Source organism: Strix uralensis, chromosome 4, assembly GCF_047716275.1.
Source record: "Strix uralensis isolate ZFMK-TIS-50842 chromosome 4, bStrUra1, whole genome shotgun sequence".
NCBI lineage: Eukaryota > Metazoa > Chordata > Aves > Strigiformes > Strigidae > Strix > Strix uralensis.
Genome location: NC_133975.1, coordinates 30,464,678 through 30,483,883, shown reverse-complemented (window position 1 = coordinate 30,483,883; position 19,206 = coordinate 30,464,678). Strand labels below are relative to the sequence as shown.

At 44.7% G+C, this 19,206-nt stretch overlaps 2 protein-coding genes across 2 annotated transcripts in view; one reads left to right on the top strand and one right to left on the bottom strand.

Moving 5' to 3' along the window:
* SCFD2 (sec1 family domain containing 2) overlaps nt 1-9,481 on the top strand; it is a 204,022-nt gene extending 194,541 nt beyond the window's left edge. The window contains exons 8-9 of the mRNA XM_074866190.1: nt 3,619-3,738; nt 7,761-9,481. Of these exons, the coding sequence (XP_074722291.1) occupies nt 3,619-3,738; nt 7,761-7,853 (213 nt within the window). The 3' untranslated portion in view covers nt 7,854-9,481. The remainder of the gene's footprint in view (nt 1-3,618; nt 3,739-7,760) is intronic.
* A 1,579-nt stretch (nt 9,482-11,060) lies between these two features.
* On the bottom strand, nt 11,061-14,916 carry RASL11B (RAS like family 11 member B). Its single transcript, XM_074866189.1, has 4 exons — nt 14,772-14,916; nt 14,632-14,688; nt 13,517-13,593; nt 11,061-12,668 (listed from the first exon to the last, which is right to left on the bottom strand). The coding sequence occupies exons 1-4, from the start codon at nt 14,896-14,898 to the stop codon at nt 12,201-12,203; spliced, it is 729 nt and encodes a 242-aa protein (XP_074722290.1). The 5' UTR covers nt 14,899-14,916; the 3' UTR covers nt 11,061-12,200.
* Between the last annotated feature and the right edge of the window lie 4,290 nt (nt 14,917-19,206).

Genomic DNA, 19,206 nt, shown 5'->3' with positions numbered 1-19,206 from the left:
TAGTTTGTAGCCTGGCTTGTTGGCAAGTGCTTGCTTACATGAATGAGCTTCTGACCAGCCTGTATTTCTCACACAAGAGGATCTTCTCCACTTACTGCACTGTCAGCACTGTAATTATTTCATGAGCTTCCTTATATTTTTATTTCTTCCTCAATGCCTGCATATAAATTCCGACTCACATAAACATGCTTTGGTAAGTGGTGGACTCAGACATGTTCATCCAGGACAGACTTTTAAAGATATCTGTCATCCAGAAGTTGTTTCTCTAGTGGATGTGTTTGTTTTGAAGCTTTGAAGGGAAAAGGCCTCCCTGCCACAAGGATTCATCTTTTGACTTCTGCTATAGAACACTCATGGTTTATGATGGTCTGAGCTTGGTATCACTGATACCAAGTGCCTTCCATGGCAATCTAGTTTCTGGTGATCAGTGTGTTTTCCTTTTTCCAGGTATAAAGCTAAATTCATTAGTTTATGGTTGGTCACAAATACCAGATGCATTGGTGCTGGTGTCCAGGTTGGCAGAGATAGCCCTCGTGAAGCAGTAGAAGTTGTTTCTACTAACTTCCTCAGAGGAAGAGGCTGTGATCTGCCATGAGAACAAACCTGTCCTCTGACCCCTTCAATTTTAGAGTTTTATTGACTGCTGTCAACCCACTTTCCCATCTCCTCCTCTTCCTCTCCTCCACGCAGACACATGCACCAGCAAAGAGCCCTCTAACCATCAGCATCCTGAGGAAACGCAGTAGTGGTGGGCTCAGAGCTGGAGAGAAGGCTGATGTCCATCTGGGATGCTCTGCTAGCTCAGGGAACCATTCCTCCTTCTTCCTTCAGGCTCCTTCACTTAATGTAATGGGTTTTCTTTTTTCTTGGTTAAGCTTTCTATTGTCTGAGATAACTGACCCAATTTTTTTAATGCGTGGCATTTTGAACTGAATTTCACTTGGGGATTTTTGCAAAATTCAGATTTCACAGTAAATGCAATTCAAAGGCCTCAGAACAGAGGTCCCAAAACAACCAAACTTTAGAAGGATCCCAGAAGATACAGTTGCTTTTGTTGCAGTCCATTTCAGTTCTTCTTCTGTATCACAGAAATGAGCTGTTTAGCTATACACAGCCAGTTCCTTCAAAAGAGAGAGCCTTGGGTGATTGTATTATCAAACAAAAAAATCTTGGCAGAAACTTGCATTCTTAACACAGCCAAATATTTCGTACCCAAAGTATTGTCCTCCTTCAAAACACTTGTGCATAGCATACAAAATTACAGTTCCAAGACCCTTTTCATTGCAATTTTAATTTAATTTAGAGTTTGCATGCCTAATAGTATTTTTAATATGCATTTCTGGAATTTGTGGTTTGAACTTTAGTCTTCTGAAAAATAATAAGTTTTATATAGGCACCATGTGTTTGGATCCAGGTTTATTTTGACTGAAGGAAATGATGTGTCAAGACATTTTCACTTTAGCATTGCCATAAAAGCTTGTGTTTTCTGATTAATGCTTTTATATTGGGTGTCCTTTCAGTGTGTCCAATGTTACGCATGCATGTTTAAGATGAGATTGTTGTCACTAGCAAAGGTATTAGGAAAGAGGGGTTTTATTCAATAGCAAGCTTCTGAATTCAAGCTCTTTCCATTCATCTTGGGACATTCAGAAGCTTCATGAGATGGAATGGAGCTGTATGCTCTGGCAACAGGGTGAAGAAAAGCAAAAATCCATGAAAAGTAATAAACAGTGATTCCTGTATTACCTTGAAGTGCCATAGCAGAGTGTTTTGTCAACTTTTATCTTCATCTTTGCAAGCAGTTACTTCTTTAACCTTGTGTCACTGCTTACAGCAATTATGGCATGAAATCCGCTAATATTTTAGCAAGTAATGGCTCTATCTGACCTGCTTTTTAAGTAAATATTTCGGTCTTACTTAAACTTCTCATGATGTTTGTAGTAGCAATGAACTTCTTTTCATTTGAGGTTGACACTATGTTTTATGCAGATAGTAAGAAGTGAGTAGCCTGATATGGGAAAGTGCATAAAGAAAGTCTTTGTAAGCTCTGGTGTATCCATTTAGTTGGTCTGTTGGTGTAAATGGAAAATTGCTCAGTATCACACCAGAATTACAGGACACCCTGCTGAATTGTAGTATATATGCTATCTGTGCCATCAGCTCAGTGAAGATGGCTGGCAAAGTGGAGGTGATTCAGAGAATAAACACCCAGTACCCAAATACTCAGCTCACTAATACATCTATCCAAGGCTTTTTGTACTGGTTTCAAACTCCCAGGGAACTGAAGAGCACCCTGCCTGGGAAGCAGCATTGAACAGGGAGCCCTGTGTAATCAAACACCAGCTAGCCTGGAGAAAGACCACACCATCCCCCCGTGCTTGCCTCAAAGGGAAGAGTTTCTTCTGAAGGTTGCCAGTCAGAAAGCCTGACAGAGCTGCAGGATGAAAAACTGCCTGAAGACTAAATATAGGGCAGCCACAACAAGGAAGAGAAGAGCTGTACCCTCAGGAGCTGGAGCCACAGGGATCAAAGATAGCTGCCGTGGGGGCGAAAGCAAAGGAACTGCACTCCACCCAAACACGGGTTGATGACCACTTTCATTCTGTCAGGTGAATGCTGTCAAAAACCTACGCTTGTGGAAGGAGAGGGGGCAGAGAGTCTAAAAAGGAGCAAATTAAACTGTTCTTACTGTCACTTTTCAGAGCCAAACATTTGGATTGTTTCATACTCAAAGGTGGTGTAACAAGAGCAATTGCATGGGCTCCACTGACATCACTCCCAAAGACTGGAGCAAGGCGTTGTCAGGGGAGTGTTTTTTATCAAGAAAGAAACAGTTTGCTAGGAAACAGCAAAGTAACCAGACTTCTAGAAGTAGTTAAGAGGAAACTGATGTAAAGCATCACCTTCACATTTAAAATTAAAATGCAGTTTTATAAAGTCTTAACTGAAGTGGAATATTTGTGCCATTTTAATGATAATTGGGCAAAAATGAAACAAGTATTTTGTTTGAACTATAGTTTCTCTATATTGGTTACAACCCAGTCATAGAAGTATTAAAAACTCTGAAGTGAAACAAGCTAGAAACTAGCTATATGAACCTAAATTTATTTTCGTTGGATGAATTGTAAAGGATTATTCGCTGGACTGGTGAGAACACATTACTTACAATTCTTTCCACTGCCGCTTCAGGCAGGGATTCTAACATGTTTAGGCTGGACTCCTTGCTTCTACTGGGTAGTAATTTACCCCTCATTCCTTAAAGCCCCATGTATACGTGTATCCAGACTGTGCATCCACCCTCCTCCCACTCTGTGAAAGGGAGGAAAGAAATGAAGAAGGAATAGAGAGAGAAGCCCTCAGACCTCATGAGAAACTCCTCCAGGTTTCAGTGGAAGCCATGAAGACTCCATTTCCCTGGAAACAGTTCATTAGTTTTAACTGGGCATTATCCCCATTGATTTCCCTCTCAGCTGCTAGAGAAACCAGCATTCCATGAATATTTCTTTCTGAGCTTCCTCATTAGTCTTCCTCCAAAAGTTCAGGGAACTGATCACTGCTAGTCCATAGGTTTGGAGTTGGAGTTGGCAACTACAACTAATGCTTTCCTTCATTTTACAGGTGAATCGCCCTCACCCTGGTGATCATCCTCTTCTGATCATCTTTATGGTTGGTGGAGTGACAATCTCCGAGGTCAAAATGGTGAAGGATCTGGTAGCAACACGCAAACCTGGTACCCAGGTAAAAACAGCTCGAAATGTACAGTTCCTATCTGAAGAAAGACTAAGAAAATTCATCAGATAATGTTCCCTATAGCACTGGTACCAAATCTAAATGAAGCCAGAGCCACATGGACAGCAATTTGTGTTAGGATTTTGCTGTGAAACATCTGTAGGCAACAAGTGTTCAGGCACCAAGGGTCTGTTTTTTACGTGTTAGTCAGCAATAAATTTCAAACTCAAGTTGGAGAGTTCAGAACAGACTGGCATTGTTCTGAAGGAGCTTTCATCATATCTCAAAAGATTAATTTCTTGGTATTCTTTATAAATAGAAACATTTGCTGTCCAAGAGGCTACAGGCTTCCTGGTGCAGGGATGCTCAGAAGGAGCCTGCCAAGGATCTGGTACCATCTAGCAATGTATCAGTGGCGATACTACAGACAGGTCAATTGGCATTACTGAGGAGCAAGATAAATTAGCCTGGATACAGCTGTACTTGTTTCTGGTCCAGGCCAGCTATCTCTGATAGACACCTGACCACTAGATACCTTAAGTAGCCTGAAGCAGGTGATGTGGAGAAAGCCCCAAGTCTCTGTGGTCCTTGGATGTGCTGTTGGACTCCTGGAAGGAGGATGGCTCCCACGGTGAAGCCTCAGTAGCATCCGTGCAGGTGGTCTTTGCCTCTTCCACTCTCTGGCAGCAGAACTTCACTACAGCAGCTGTCATCTGAATGGAGTGGGGAGAGAGAGGAGGAGGGTGGATGGGCTGTGGTGGTGTCTGAGATGTTAAAAATCATTGTTAACTGTGGAGGATCGTGCACAAGAGCAATCAGGTATCTGCTGAGTAGTGCAGTACGCAGGGTAATCTGAAAACTGCAGAGAAGTGCTGTGTAACCAGCTGCATCATAAACTTAAGTCTAGTTTCCAGGGTGGCTTGTAAACATCTTGTTTTCAATTCCTATGGAATGCAGTTTTGATTAGTGAGAAATCGTTAGCAAAATGGAGCCAACCAAAGGCTGAGCAGCCTCTGGGTTTGACATGTGTTTTCCACGTTTTAGTTGTCTTTGCAAGGCAGTCTCAAGCAGTATTTTGTAAGATGGAGTGCCATTTTTAGCAATGTTTTTTTGATCTGATAACACATTTCTCCCCAATTAGCCTAGTGCTAATCTCCTCAAAACAGCAAATAAAATTCTTTCCCATCTTGAAGGGGGCTTGAGTTGTGACACATTGATGGACATGTTAATCCACACCTGTAATGTATTAGTACACCCTGAAAGACAAGCAGAGGGTTAACACGTGAGTTGGTTGAGAACTATGCAAGGACTGGCTTTCTAGAAGGACTTGAGGTTTGACAATGGTGACATGGGATCTGGTGTTGCTTTGCTTTGGCTTAACCCTGGCAGCAGGTCACCCTCTGAGGCAGATTCCTAAAGAATTTTAAGCTTTTACTGTGTCTTGCCCTTTGTCCAGTTGTGCTGTGTTAGAGGTGAAAGGACTTGGGGGGAGAAGCGGGAGGAGGAAGAGAAAGAAGAAAAGAAGCAGTTGTGCAAGCCTCTCATATAAAAAAAGTTTATGAGTTTGTTGGATTTACCTGGATTTCTGCACTATAGCTGTGAATGTGTGCCACCTGTTTGGGATTATTCTCTTTTCAAAAAGCCAGGCATTTGTCTAACTCAAGCCAGCATTTAACAGACCTTTTTTGTGGTGTTCAGGCAATCAGGTTCAGGCATCAGGGGAACACTGGCCTCCCAAGTCCCTTCCACTCAAACAAAGCACTGGCATTTATACTTATTGGTTCTTGGAGAAATGGAGAGATGTGTGGGTACAAAAATAAAGAATTGAGGAAAGTAACAGGAAAACTGACAGGACGCACTGATTACTTCAGCAGTTGTTTGGAGTTGAGGTAAATGACATTTACATATGGAGTAGGAGACACACGTTTCCATCCACAGAACTGCTCTGCATCTGAATATGATTGACAGTTTTATTTCTCATGGAGGAACATAAAGGAATACAGGGTTTCCTATGCAGGGTTTGGATGGTGGTGAATAGCTCCCCTAACCTAGTGAGAAGTATCCTACTTCCAAAAGAAGAAATTACCTTTTTTTTCCACTTTAATCAGGAGAGTTAAAAAAGGGGAAAGAGCGTGAGTGGATGTTTCACCCTCCCAACATGCACAGCCGTCTATGTGGTTGTGGCTGAGGCATGCAGACAGACAAACCCCTCCAGATGCACCATCAGATGTTAGCTGCATCCTTCCCTGCCCTCTGCTGAGGGAGAACTGCCCATTGCAGTTCAGTGGGTCAGGGTGGGAGCTCCTGGCTTCTCTACCTCGACTGCCACCAGGAAGGGTAGCTCTTCAGGTGAAGCATCAATGACAGGCACCCTGTACTGAACAAGAAGAAGGTCTGCAAAAGAGGTACCCTGTCCTGAAGAGATCTGCCTGGAGAAGAGATGGACATTACTCTTCTGGGCAATTCCCCCCTTCTCTGTAAAAATGATGGAACAAATAGACATATTTATCCCCCTCAATGAGCCTTCAGAGATACTGGGGGGAAAGGAGGGAAGTCCCACTGTATTTCGCTACATCCTTTCTCAGATGTTAAAGTTGCAGCTCTCATTTTTCTCTCTGGGCTTGCTATTAGTTGCACAAATCCCCTCAGGGTTCAGTAGTAGGACTCCAAGAAGAAATTGCTTTCATCTGGCAGTGGCTATTGTTGATGTTTGGCTTGTACACCCAAAAAACTTCAGTCATGTGTCCCCTCATGTTTTTCAGAATTAAACTGCGTGATAACAAGATGAGCACATACTGTGCTGTGGTCTGATTCTCACGTAACATAAGTAAAACAGTGTCAGCCTTTGGCATCTGCAAATTACAGAGAGTTTTTTATCCATAAGAAGGAGAAGAGATAATCAGTGTCGGTTTGCCACAAATTGTGCGGGAGGACAATGGAAGGGGAGAAGTGAGGGAGAGACTATCATCAATGCAGAAGGGATCTGTAGTAACTTAACTCCAGATTCCTTCCATTATTTGAAGTGAAAAGATGAAAGAAAGAACAACAAAAAAAGTTGAAATGTAGCAGTACCATGCATTTAGGCCATGCGATGAAGAGCACAAGTAGTTTGATAGCTACTGCAGGAAATGAACACACAGACATACTCCGTTGTTGATGCTTGTGCTTCCTCTCCTTGGATTTGCACTGGGGAAGCAAATTCATGTTCGAGTGGGCTAGCAAGATAAATCTGCCCCCATGTCCCTGCCTGCAGTGCTGACCCTACAAACACTACTGGGGGGCTTTGTAAGAGCAGTGTCCTACGACTTTGTCCCTGAGTTAGCTCCACACAGCAAGAGCATATGCACTTGCTCCTTGCTGATAGCTTTACCCTGCAGAAGAACCTTCACTGTAGGCACCTGCATACTAATTTTCGCATAAGAAAAACAGATACCTGCATCTAGCAGCATGTGTATCGTGGCTACAGTGAGCAATGGTTTCAGTGATCAGACCCATCTTGGATTAAAAATTTGACCAAACAAAAGCAATAGCACCTAGCAGTGCTCAAGGTTGAGCTTCGGTCCTGACGTGCAGAATGGCCTGTGCCTGGTCTGAAGAGACATTTCTGAACAGGGACTGTGGCTCCCTGCAGCAGGCCGGCGGCACTTCTGAGGTGCTCACCCTACCTTCAACTGAGAGGAAACAGCATTGCTCAAATCTGTGCTATACCTGCTTCGTCAGCCTTGCAGTAAACACAGTGGCAGTCACAACAAATCACCGGGTAAGATGTGGGTAGAAATGAGTCAAAGCACACATTCATTAAGAGTACAATGCTACCAGTCATTATGCTCCTTAAAGTGATTTAACTACAGTTATTAGCAAGCAGACAGTTTCACTGGGCAAGTTGTATTGCCCTGTCAGTAAACACCAGAAACACACAGCCCATCTAGTGCTGGGTGAAGCTAACAGTTCATATCCACAGCTCATTAGTACTGTGATCAGCCTCAGTCCCCTTAATTCTGACTTGCTGTATCTTGTCCCCCTTCTTTCAGGTAATTGTGCTCTCCTCCGCACTCCTGACACCACATAGTGCTATTGAGTTGTTGTTCGCCACAGACCGTCTCCAGCCTGACACTGATATCTAACAGGGGAGGATCTGTAGAGAAGATGAGTGAGTGCCTCAGTTGGAAACATCAAATCCCTGGTCTGCCGCTCTTCCCAATAGCCTTCCAAAAAAATGACATGTCTCCTGCTGCAGTTATGGCTCCAGCTGAAACGGGGAAGCAGCTGGGTATCTGGCTGCAAGGGAACATGTGCAGCTCACAAGCAACTCTTCAAAATGGTCCAGTTGTCCAGTGGCAACCCCCCACACTCCATAACAGTAACACCATACAGTGGTGAATCACCTCAGCCCCGCTCTGTGCAGCGAGGATGATGGCTTGTAATAATTCCCTAGAAAAGGAGCAGTTGAGGACCAGATGATGCTGCATTTGCACTCCCCAAGTGGTACTTTTTTCTCTTGAGTATTCCTGATGTTTCTTTGGGGTTTCTTCTGATGGGAAATGCCACTGAGGGAATGAAAGGCTAGCAAAATCCACCCTCTCTGTCATGTTACCTTGCAAAACATGTGTGCCTTATACAGCATTAACCACATCTGTGCTTACTTTGTCCCTCACCCCAGAGAGGCGACAGAGCACAGCCCTGATTTAGCCAGCAGAGCAACTCCCAGTCCAGTGATGCTCACCCAGCAGGACTGATAGAGGCAGAGAAGCAGAGAGCCAGACTCAGGGGCTGGGTTCCGTGGCTGTTTCTCTCTCAGCTTCCCATTTCCTGCTCTAGTTTCTCCACCCACAGTCCCAGGAGAAAAGACTCTTTCTGATGGCACACTTCTCTGGAGGTTTACACAGAGGACATATGGGCTGTGATGGTTTGATGATAACCCTGGAAGAATCCTCCCTTCACATGCATTTAAAAAGGAAAAAGAGAAAAAAAAAAAAAAAAAAAAGCACGATCCCATTTTCAAGGGGCCACAGTGACAGATTCTTTCTTGAGGTAGATTTCTGAGCAGCTTGATTAGAGAACAGCTTTTATTTTTAATTTATTATCATAAAAGAGCTGCTATTAAATTCAGTTATTTAATTTTTCCTTATAAAATTTTGATACAATCTGTGATAACAAAGCAGCAGCCAATAGAGATTGTGATTGTGTATATCACTATATCACCAAGACTTCCGAATTGCAACATAAAATGGTGGAGCTCTAAAGCTGCATCCTCTTGCTTCATCCAAGGGATACTAAGCTTACAGCTTACACTGAGATGAGAATGTGAAATTATGACATTCACTCTATCACATCCTTTATTATGCCAAAGGAACAGATTAAATGGGAAGTTGCTTTTTAACCTTTGTTCACTAGCTAGCGTAAGTTCTCTTAAATGTTTATAATGGTCTTCAGAAAAGGGTGCATTTTGATTTAAATGCACTTTTGAGTGTCTAGAAGGAAACAATGGACCCATTATAAAGCATGGACAATGTTGCCTCTATGGAAGAGGGGTTTATAAGAATGACTATAGAATGGAACTTTGTGCTATCAAAAATGAGAAATATTATGAGACTGCAATGTTAAAAGCTCAAGAAACAGTTTGAACAGAGCAACTGGAAAGCAAATAGCCAGTCTCTTCGTTTCTTTCCTGTCCTTCTGTACTGTTTAATCTTAGAATATGGATGTTTTGTAAATTCTGTAATCAATAAAGCAATGCTCTTACAGTGCCAAACCTCATCTGTCTTCTCCTTCTCTCTTAGTAATAGGGCTACACATGCCAGGACTGTGTATTTCTGTGGTCCATTTTTCTTTTGCATTATTTGATCACCCCTAAGAAACTACACCTTCTGTCTTGGGAGGTGTCCTAGAGGGGTTTCCACACCCTGCTGGTAGCAGAAGGGCTCTTCTACATCCAGCGGCCATTGCTGGCCAGCGAGTTCAGGTACTTACACCTCTTGAGATGCCGCTGCTTTCCTGAGATGATGAAGGCTGGCAGTTGTGGTCTTCTCTCCCTCACCCGTCTTTCATCAGGTGCTCTCTGGTCTCTGACTTGGCCATCTAAGGACATACTGTATAGGATCGTGAGAAGGTGGGGCTGAGTCTAAGCAGACACTGGTGCTCTTGCACTTCCTGTGGGGCAAGTAGCTCCTCTGACTGAGGCAGAGACTAATTTTCCAGGCCCACACTTTGGAGGAATCTTTTCAGCCAGTGGGGCCACAGCTGTGGCAATGGATGCTGGGCCTCAGCCACCATCTCATACTCAGTAGCTGAAGAGCTGAAAGATAATGGTCACAAAACCCTGCTCTTCTTCTAGACCAAGACTGGAATAGAATATTTCCAGTGGCCCTAGTGTAATAGTTATCTCCTTATTTGTAGCTCCTTAGGTGTAGCTGTAGTAGCTACACATAGCCTGTGCTCAGGGTAAAGGCCAGGGGATGAGAGGTCTCCTGCTAATCGCATGTAAGCAGGAACAGCACAAGAGACTTTTCTTGGGCAGGTGCAGGACCACAGCAAGGAGTATGTATGCAAGCCCTCTGCATGCAACGCTAAATGGTACCTGAAAGGTAGTAGTAGGAGAAAACACAAAGCCACTCTTGGCAAATGGGTTTACTACTACATTAAAAAGCTAAGCAGTATTTGGTAATAAGCTCAGACTGGAAGGGCAAGCTCAGTTTTGTTTGCAAGTCTGATCCTAAGTCACTTGGCTAGTGGTTCATGGTCAAAAAGCTTGCAGCAGCAGGACGTCGTCAGGGTTTCCCTGCACCAGGTATTACAGCTGTTAACCAGGTGAGCCTGTGCAGCAGTCACCCTAGTCCCAGCATGAACATCCTCCTCAGGAGGGCTCCCAGTAAAGCTACTTTAAACATGAAGAAAATAGTTGAAGACTTGTAATATGATTAAGTTCTTCATTGTGATATAGCTCAATATATAACGCCTTTTTTTTTTTTTTTAAGAGGCAGTCACTTAAAAGAATTAATGTTCTTCCAGATTTTGACCACCTCACACCATTCCCATCTCACTGGAGTTTTTTTTGACAAGGGGAAATGAAGAATCCCATTTTAATTTGAAAGGTCTCTGCCTTATTCAGTTCCTCTCCTAAGAGAATTTCTTTAAAGGAAGTTATAAAGCAGTTGTGAAAGCTCCCCCCCTGTGGTTTATGCTAATAAAGCAACAGTATAGGCAGGAAAGGCCTTCTGACTGTTTCTGCAATGTATGTTAACTACCTTGAGAAAACTATTACTTTGTCTCAACATTTCACTGGTTGGTTATTGCCCATTGTTTCTGACCCACGAAGAACACACAAGAAAACATGCAAGTCAAAAATTTAATGTTGAACCAGGCAGTAAGAATGAAAAGTCTACTCCCTAGGAGGAGTAACTGTACACAAAATAAATAAGTTACAGTTTAAACAAAAGCACACTGGCTTTTTAAAGTGCATGTGTATAAGGCCTTTAGCCTGTGAACTCCATCGGCTCAATGTAAAAAAAAATGATATACATAGAAGTCTGCCACACATGTTTAAGGATGAAGAGGGACTGGCTCAGCTCAGAACAAGCCACCCGCTTCATTGCCTGGAGCCAGCCCTGCTTCACACCGAGCTGAATCACAGCCATGTTCCTTCTGTGCCTATTGCACACAGAGAGAAGTGCCTTATGCTGGCAGATGTAATGGACTATCACTCCAACTCCACACTCGTTCCTCAAAAGCTTCATGTTGGATCATTTAGTCTGGACAGTAATTTTTTTTTTTTCAGACAGTAAAAACCCCACAAGTCATGTGTAATTAGATATGTTTACACCCTGCGGGCAATAGTTTTGCATACAGAGAGTCTGGTCAAGTTGTCAACAACAATGTAGCTAGTTAAAAAAAATAAAGGACCATTGTTTACAGTCTTGATACCCAGTCATGTCCACTTATTTTAAACTTATTTTTACAGAATGATTTCATTTTGCTTATTTGTTTAAATACATGGGAAATAAACGGTTCTACTGTGCAATAAAATTAAACATATATCATGCTGTCCTTCATCCATGTGAAAACAAGACTCAAGTGGTTATTTCTGAACAGTGAACTGCAGTTCAGGGTGTTTCCCTGCTCAAGTACAAGTTGAGTTACAGTTAAAAAGTTGTTCTGCACAAATAAAAGCCAAATCTGACTGGAGAAAAGGCAAACTGAAAGCTTGTTTCATTCACTGAGAAGTTCCTTTTCCAAATGAAAATACTTGGTTTGCAAGTCATATCCTAGAACTATTTCAAGAGTTTTTGCTGTTTTTCCTTTTCCAATCTGCCACTGTTCCTTTTTTCAGTAACTGCTTATACACTTCTACAGCCATGCAAATGGCTACATGAACCATGCTTCTTTCACAATGCCTTGGACTCTAGATGTGCCAGTGTTAAACACCCCAGGTTTCAATCTTAGGCTAAATGTTGGGAAGACCAACGGCTCTGCTGTCAAACAGAAGTGACAGTCCTCACTTTGGCAGACAAAGCTTGCTTAAACCTTCTCTTCAGATCCTGCATGTTGGGTGATTTTGGCCGAGGAATAAGAGAGGTTCTCCTTCTCTCAGGGGTGCTGGTTGTTTGCTGTTTGCTGACTTCTTTACAGAGGAGATGGAAGGCATTGAAGACATCATTATAGTTTTCACTGACAGATACTTCGTAGAAAGTACAGCCCAGCATGTTGGCCAGCTGAAGTCCATGCTGAGGCTCCACCTCTTTGATATGCAAGAGATCAGCTTTGTTTGCGACGATGACAACAGGGACTGCATTTCCTGGATGCAGCTGTCGAACATGATGGTAAAGGTGACTGAGTAGTTCATAGCTCTTATAGTCTGTGATGGAGAAGACTATCACCAGGGCATCTGCCCAGCGAATACATCTGTTCAACTGCTCATTACAATGCAGACTGTGTTCATGGATCTGAAAAATGAGTAGTCTCAAATTAGATAGCTGAAGTCATAAAAGATTAAAGGAACCTGTCTTTAAGAGTCTGTAAAGCCAAATAGCATTTTACAGCTTCAGACATATATATTTGCATTTCACATTGTAAGTACAAATTTAATCTGAGTGTGGCGAATAAATGCATATGTTGATTCAGCTGCAAAAAGCTGGAATTTAACACTGGAGTTTGCTATGCTCAAATGGAAAATTGACCTGAGTAGTTCTGCATGCAGAGAAAGACTTTGTAGTTCCACAGGATGGGAAATTAACTGGCTAGACAGTAAGTCTGGGGAAGCAAAGATATGAGCTGGAAGCATTTAGACCTGGAGTGTTGCCCAGTTCAAAAAGGCAACAATCCAACATTACTCAGGTCTATACATTCAAAACTTTAACTTCTGACATACTAATGAGCACAGTGACAATATAGCAGTCTTCGCTTTCTATCATCCACACACATTTATTGAAGCTTGTTGGGTAGTGGTCATGACATTTTCCTCCGCAGGTACCTTATTTGCACAGAGTTGTTTCTGGTTTTGTATAATACACAGGAACAAGACCCTTAAGTAAATCAGCCACTCAAGAGTAGTGGGCCTCCAGTGTACAAATGATTCACCAAAACAGTAAATTTTCTTTTACTACCACCATACTACAGACACACAACACATCTGGCTTCACTGGTTATAACACAAGTTACCATCTCTCACACACAGAACACAAAACTTTGAAATGGACCATAACAAGATGCTGCACACAGAGGAGCACACACACACACACACACACACAGATTTAGAGCTGTTTGGTGAACTGCATGGCTGCATCTAGCTCACCTGAACTCCTGGAGTATCTTGCACTTGAATAGCCAACATCTCTCCATCTATCTGGATGTGCCTGCTGTAGAGATTACCTGCCAAGAACACCAACAGGTTCACAAGTACAGCCACCAATCTACACACAGACAAATGTTGCTTCTGCTGCCCATTAGCTATGCAAGAAAGGTCGTACCGCTCTTTATGAAGTGAGGGACTGGTGTTAGAAGTTTTTTTGTGTGCAACAACCCATATATTTATGGCTTTACTAGAAGCCTGGGGTTTAATTTTGCACTGACTTGTTTTGAAGCTTGGCATTTAATAATGTGCAACTCGGAACTTAATTACTTCTTGAAGGCTGTTTTAACTTAGATGATAAAGGTAAGTCTGCAAAATAACCAGCTATTATAGAAAGGCAGTTTGCTTGTCAGTATTTCTGCATTTTAGCAAACCCTTTTTCTAGTAAGCTCTCTGCTGGCTGTCCCATTTGTTGTTTTCTTCATTTGTTTGGCTTTTTCAAGTAATTTCCTCAACAGAACGCCGTATATTTTACATTCACGTTAGTTTCGACTTCCCACTGTACTACACTCGAGCGAGTAGTTAACATCATCACCTCTTCGCTTTCCCCGTGGCGCCGGCACTGTCCCGATCATTTAGCGGTTGGCATTCCGTTTACAAAGGATAACGTAATACTAGATTTACAGAATGTTTTCTTGTTTTAGCTAAAAGACTTCTTCAACGAGGGACACTCATCATCCAGAGTGCTGTCGAGGAGCAGAGGGGGGCGGCCGGCCGGGAAGCCGCGCTCGCCAGCCGCGGGCAGCTGTGGCGAGCACCCCCCTCCCTCGGGCGGCCAGAGCCGCCCCCGGGAGCGCCGGGGGGCTTGGGCTGGGGAAGACACACGTCCCCTCCGATGCACCTGTAGCCCCGCTTTTAAGCTCGTTCTATTCCACTGGGGACCTGGCTCAGGGCCGGGCTTTGCACGCTCGCTTCCAGGGCTCGCACAGCCCCACTCTCCAGCCCGGGCACCCCCCGGGGGCGAAGCCCGCTCCCCCCTCGCGGTACCACCCCCATCCCCCGCGGAGGGCCCGATCGCCGAGCCCGGCGGGAACAAAGCCGCCCCGCCGCTCGCCTACCTGCGTTCCTCTCGTAGTCGCCGATGAACCGCCGGGTGAGGAACCGCACCACCAGCGCTGCGGGCAGGCACAGACAGGCAACCGTTAGCAGCGCTCCGCCGCCCCGCCGCTCCCCCGCCGCCCAGCCGCTCCCCCCTCACCTGTCTTGCCCACGCCGCTGCCCCCCACCACCGCGATCTTGACGAGGCGGGGCCGGGCGGCAGCGGGGCAGCCCTCCCCGCCAGGCGCGCACTCGGCGATGGTGCACATGCTCTGCGTCAGGCGCATCGCCGCTCCCGCTCCCGCCGCCGCCGCCGCCACCACCACCGCCACCGCGCCCGCCGCTCCCACGGCGCTTTTCTCGCCCCCGCCCCCGCCCTAAGCCCCGCCCCTTCCCCCGGCGGCCACTCAGTGCGCCCGGCCGCTGCTAAGCCCCGCCCAAATCCCCGCCCCGGCGACCACTCCGCGCGCCCGGCCGCCGCCACGCCCCGCCCCAAGCCCCGCCCCTCCGACCTGAGCCGAGCGGCTGTGCGGGAGCCGGGCGGGGGCGGCGGCGGGGGGCCCGTAAGCGGGCGCCGGGCCCGGGCCGGCCGGAGCCGCGGGCAGGGCGGCGCAGGCTGTCAGGAATGAGGCGTTTCTGGGCAGGAGAAGAAGCTTGGAAATAGGCGCGTGCGTGCGTGACACCCGCGCTCCCCGGGTGTCAGCCACCTCCAGCACCTAACGGCAACCGACCGGGCGTTAAGTCCCGCCGGGTAGACTCAAACGTACCCCGCACGGCATAAAGTCTCGGTCAATCTCTCTGGTTTCCTCCCTGCCGGGGGTGCCGCGGTCCTGCCGCCACGCAGGGGCAGGTGCCGGTCCGGGTACACCCGGGGTCCCACGCCGGCATCCATCCACCTCCGAAAGCTCTCCCGGCCCTCCCGGCCCTGCCCTGGAGAAGCACTTTGGAAAACCAGACTGAAATCGGAACTTGCAGCAGCTATGGAGAAAAGAATTGAAACCATGGGATGAGGCCGGGAGAGGTCTGCGCTCCCTCAGCTCAGAAACAGAGGAAAAAAAATCGAGTAACACGAGAATATGACAATGGTTAAAAGAACAACAGAAGATGATGGCCAGGAAGGAGAAATATAAACGAGAGGTGGGTGGGAAACGAAGGACTGTGCCAGCCTGGGAGCAGGGAGTGGTCAATGCAAAGCACTCGAAACACTCGCCGGCATGAGCAAGGAGCCCTAGCAGCAAAATGGAGGAATAAAACCTGCCCATGCATGAAGCAAAGCTTGCTAGGAGAGAGGTGACAGAGCAGGATAAAATCACTCTCCTGTATTCGGGAAAGACAGACCTCATAGCAAAGACCACTGGTTAACACCGAATGCTAATTATGCAAAAAGAAGGAATAGACCCAAAGCGTTTGACTCAAAACCACAGCAGGGAAAGTGTTACAAGAGAGTCAGGGACCCTAATGGTGACATCGGCCAAAGACAGTCACCATCGCAGCAAACGCATTTGTGCAGAGCTTTCTATAAGCTGCAAAACTATGTTTGCATATGGACAAAGATACCTGGAATATAATGAACCAAACTGCTGCTCCCGCAGTAGCTGCTGCTTTCCAGATCCAAAGGTGAGAGCAGGCACTATGAAGGATGCCTGGGGCTGAGCAGTGCGGGGTACAGCAGAGGAACAGCTCTCTTTGCCAGCCACCAGACCAACAAGAGGTGATAGTGGTTTAGCTTTTTAAGTGGTATTGTAAGGCTACTAAGGTCATAGGGGAAAAAAAATTGTTTGATAGTTGCAGTTTACAATAAATAGATGCGTAAAACATAGGTTTATAAAAAGACATTCTAATTCCAAAGGGGAAAGAGTAATAGACCTAAGGAAAAAAAAAAATGAACAGGGCTGAAGGACCCAAGGACTTGAATACAAAGGAAAGACTGGATTTCTTTATGCCAGAGCAGCAGAAATGATCTGGACATTGTATCTTAAGCAAAGGGGGATCACAGAAGATCTCTTGGCAGCTTGGTAACTAAGGTTACTGGAAATAGAAACCTACAGGTAACAGTGAGAAAGATCACTCTCCTGAGAAAGTTTTGTCTTCAAGATGCAGAAATACAGAACCTAAATAATGGCATCTAGAACCAGTTGCTTCAACCAGGGAAAAAGAAACAGGGTTGTCATGCAGTGAGAAGGGCACACAGATTGAAGGAAGTCTGGCAATATTTACAAAACCAATAAGCATTTTGCTTCCATTTTTAATAAAGATGATTATGTGAAAGACAGGAGCAGAAGGAAGATGAGTAATGGGAAGAAAGTCATGGGTAATTACTGCAGTGGGGAAAACCGAACAATCTCCTCCTGAGTGCAGACAGGTCAAGTATGTGAAGATGAGGGTGAAAGGAGCAAGAAGTTTTACTGTAGCACTCAAATCATTCTGGAATACTTGCATTAAAGAAAGGGAGGGAAATCATTTACACTAATCTGGACAAATTTTGAAGGAAAGAATAATTAAAGATATGGGAATAAATGGGATAAAATTAAGTATGCAATTACATGAGATGTTGCTTCAGCATGATATCTTTCCCGATACAACTTGGTTTCCCTTTTCCCTAAAGAAAGGAAATGTTGTAGATGTAATCTATTTGGTGTCAATAATACATGATACTGTCCAGACAGGAAGCAGCTATTTAAGCAGAAGAATGTGGGGGACCAGGAGACAACGACAGAGGCGTGTTTTATATGGGAGGTGTCGGACTGAAGGAAAGCTGCCCTGTGGGATCCATCAAGGCTCCTGTCATCCTTCATATTTTCGTTACAGTGGTGTCATCGAGAACACGAGCATGCTAATGAAATCTGCTGTTGGCAGAGCTGGGAGATGTCACCACCAGTTCAAACAAGGGGGGGAATAGTATATTGGAGAAACTGCATGCCTCTTGGAACTGGATTAATAAAAATATAATTAAATTTGATAATAATAATGACATGTAGAGATTAATCACAAAAATTTCTTCCACTGACTATGAGATCAGCACTTGGAAAAGAAAAACTAGTTAATCACAAGATGAGTAGGAGCTGTGTAAAAAGGGAAATGTAAACCCAGCAATGTCAGATAAGTAATTTTGGAAAAGATCTGCAGTACAACGTGTGATTCTGTTGGCCAGTCAAGACTAAATCAGAGTGGAACAAGTATGGACAAAAACCACTATGGTGATACTGGACAGCCTATTTCAGAGGAGGATAAAAACATTTGGTGTATTCAGTCTGGCAAAACAAAGAAAGTGGGGCTTGGGAAACAGGGGAGCCAGAAAAGTTAAAACTAAGGGCTAACGTCAGCATGAGAACAAATGGGTATAAACTCAGCTCTGCAGTTGGAGTAACAAAACACCGGAACAGCCCTCTAACAAGAGTGGCAGGAGCAAAACCAAGTCTAAATTCCTTTAAAAAGAGCTGGAGGAGTTTATAGAAGGGATTACATGGTGTGGTTGACTGCAGTGGCCGTGAGACTGGATGACCAAGAGATCCCTTCTACAGGCCTACAGAGAATATTCTAACACCGTTCCATAAATAAATATTTAGGCCTAACATATTGTCCTGGTTTAACCAGGATAGGGTTAAGTTTCCCCAGCAGTGGGGGGGAGCTCTAGCCGGGTTATTCAGATACCATGCCGAAGTCACATCCTGGCAGGTCACATTTTTCCTGGCGCGGGAGCGCGGTGCACTCGTGGTTTTGTACATCGTGCTTCTCACTGCTGTATTTGGTAGCTATTTTGCTCTGTTCATTGCTATCACTATTACTGTTATTGTTGTTGTTGGTTGTGTTGCTATTGCACTGTTGTATTAAACCTTTCCTTATTTCAGTCTTGGGGCTTTGTATTTCACTCCCTTTGTGGGGGAGGGGTAGCGGCCGCGTGGTCTCAGACCCCATCAGGGGCTAAACCACCACACATATAGCAATGCATGCAGCAGTGGTGTCTCCAACATGTAAAGATACCCCTTTACATGTTATACGTGTATAAAAGGGGAATGGGAAACGGTGATGAAAATGAGACAACACCTCAATAAACACTCTTTATAAAGGAGTTGATTGATTAGAGACTGGATGAAAGTGCTAAAATAACTGGAGAATGGGTTATTCTCCCTCTGTCTCAGAACACCAAAAGCAAAACAATCAGCCAGATTGAAAGTTGGAATTTCTGGAAAAACTGAGATACAAAACATGTTCTTATAAAATATATGGTTCAGCCACTGAGTCAATAGGAAGGCACTGGGACAGTTAAAATTATTGCTGTACAAAGAAGGAGTGTGCATTTATAAATTATGCATTTTTACAGTACTTTATGCTAGCATTCATAAGCAGCAGTAAATTAATCTCCTCAAATTTTGCACCAGTCTCTTAAGTATTATGGACCAGAAAGTGCTCTAACACTTGTACAGGCTTTTTCATCCATCAGTCTTTTTAGTAAAAATTTATGATGCCTTCCTCTCAGTGATGCAGAAGTGACTGCTGTCAGAGACAAGGTCTTAGCCTGGATGGTCGTGGGTGGGAGCTGGTGCAAATACATTCTTCCACACTTCAGGGACACATTTCTATAGCTTATTTTGTGC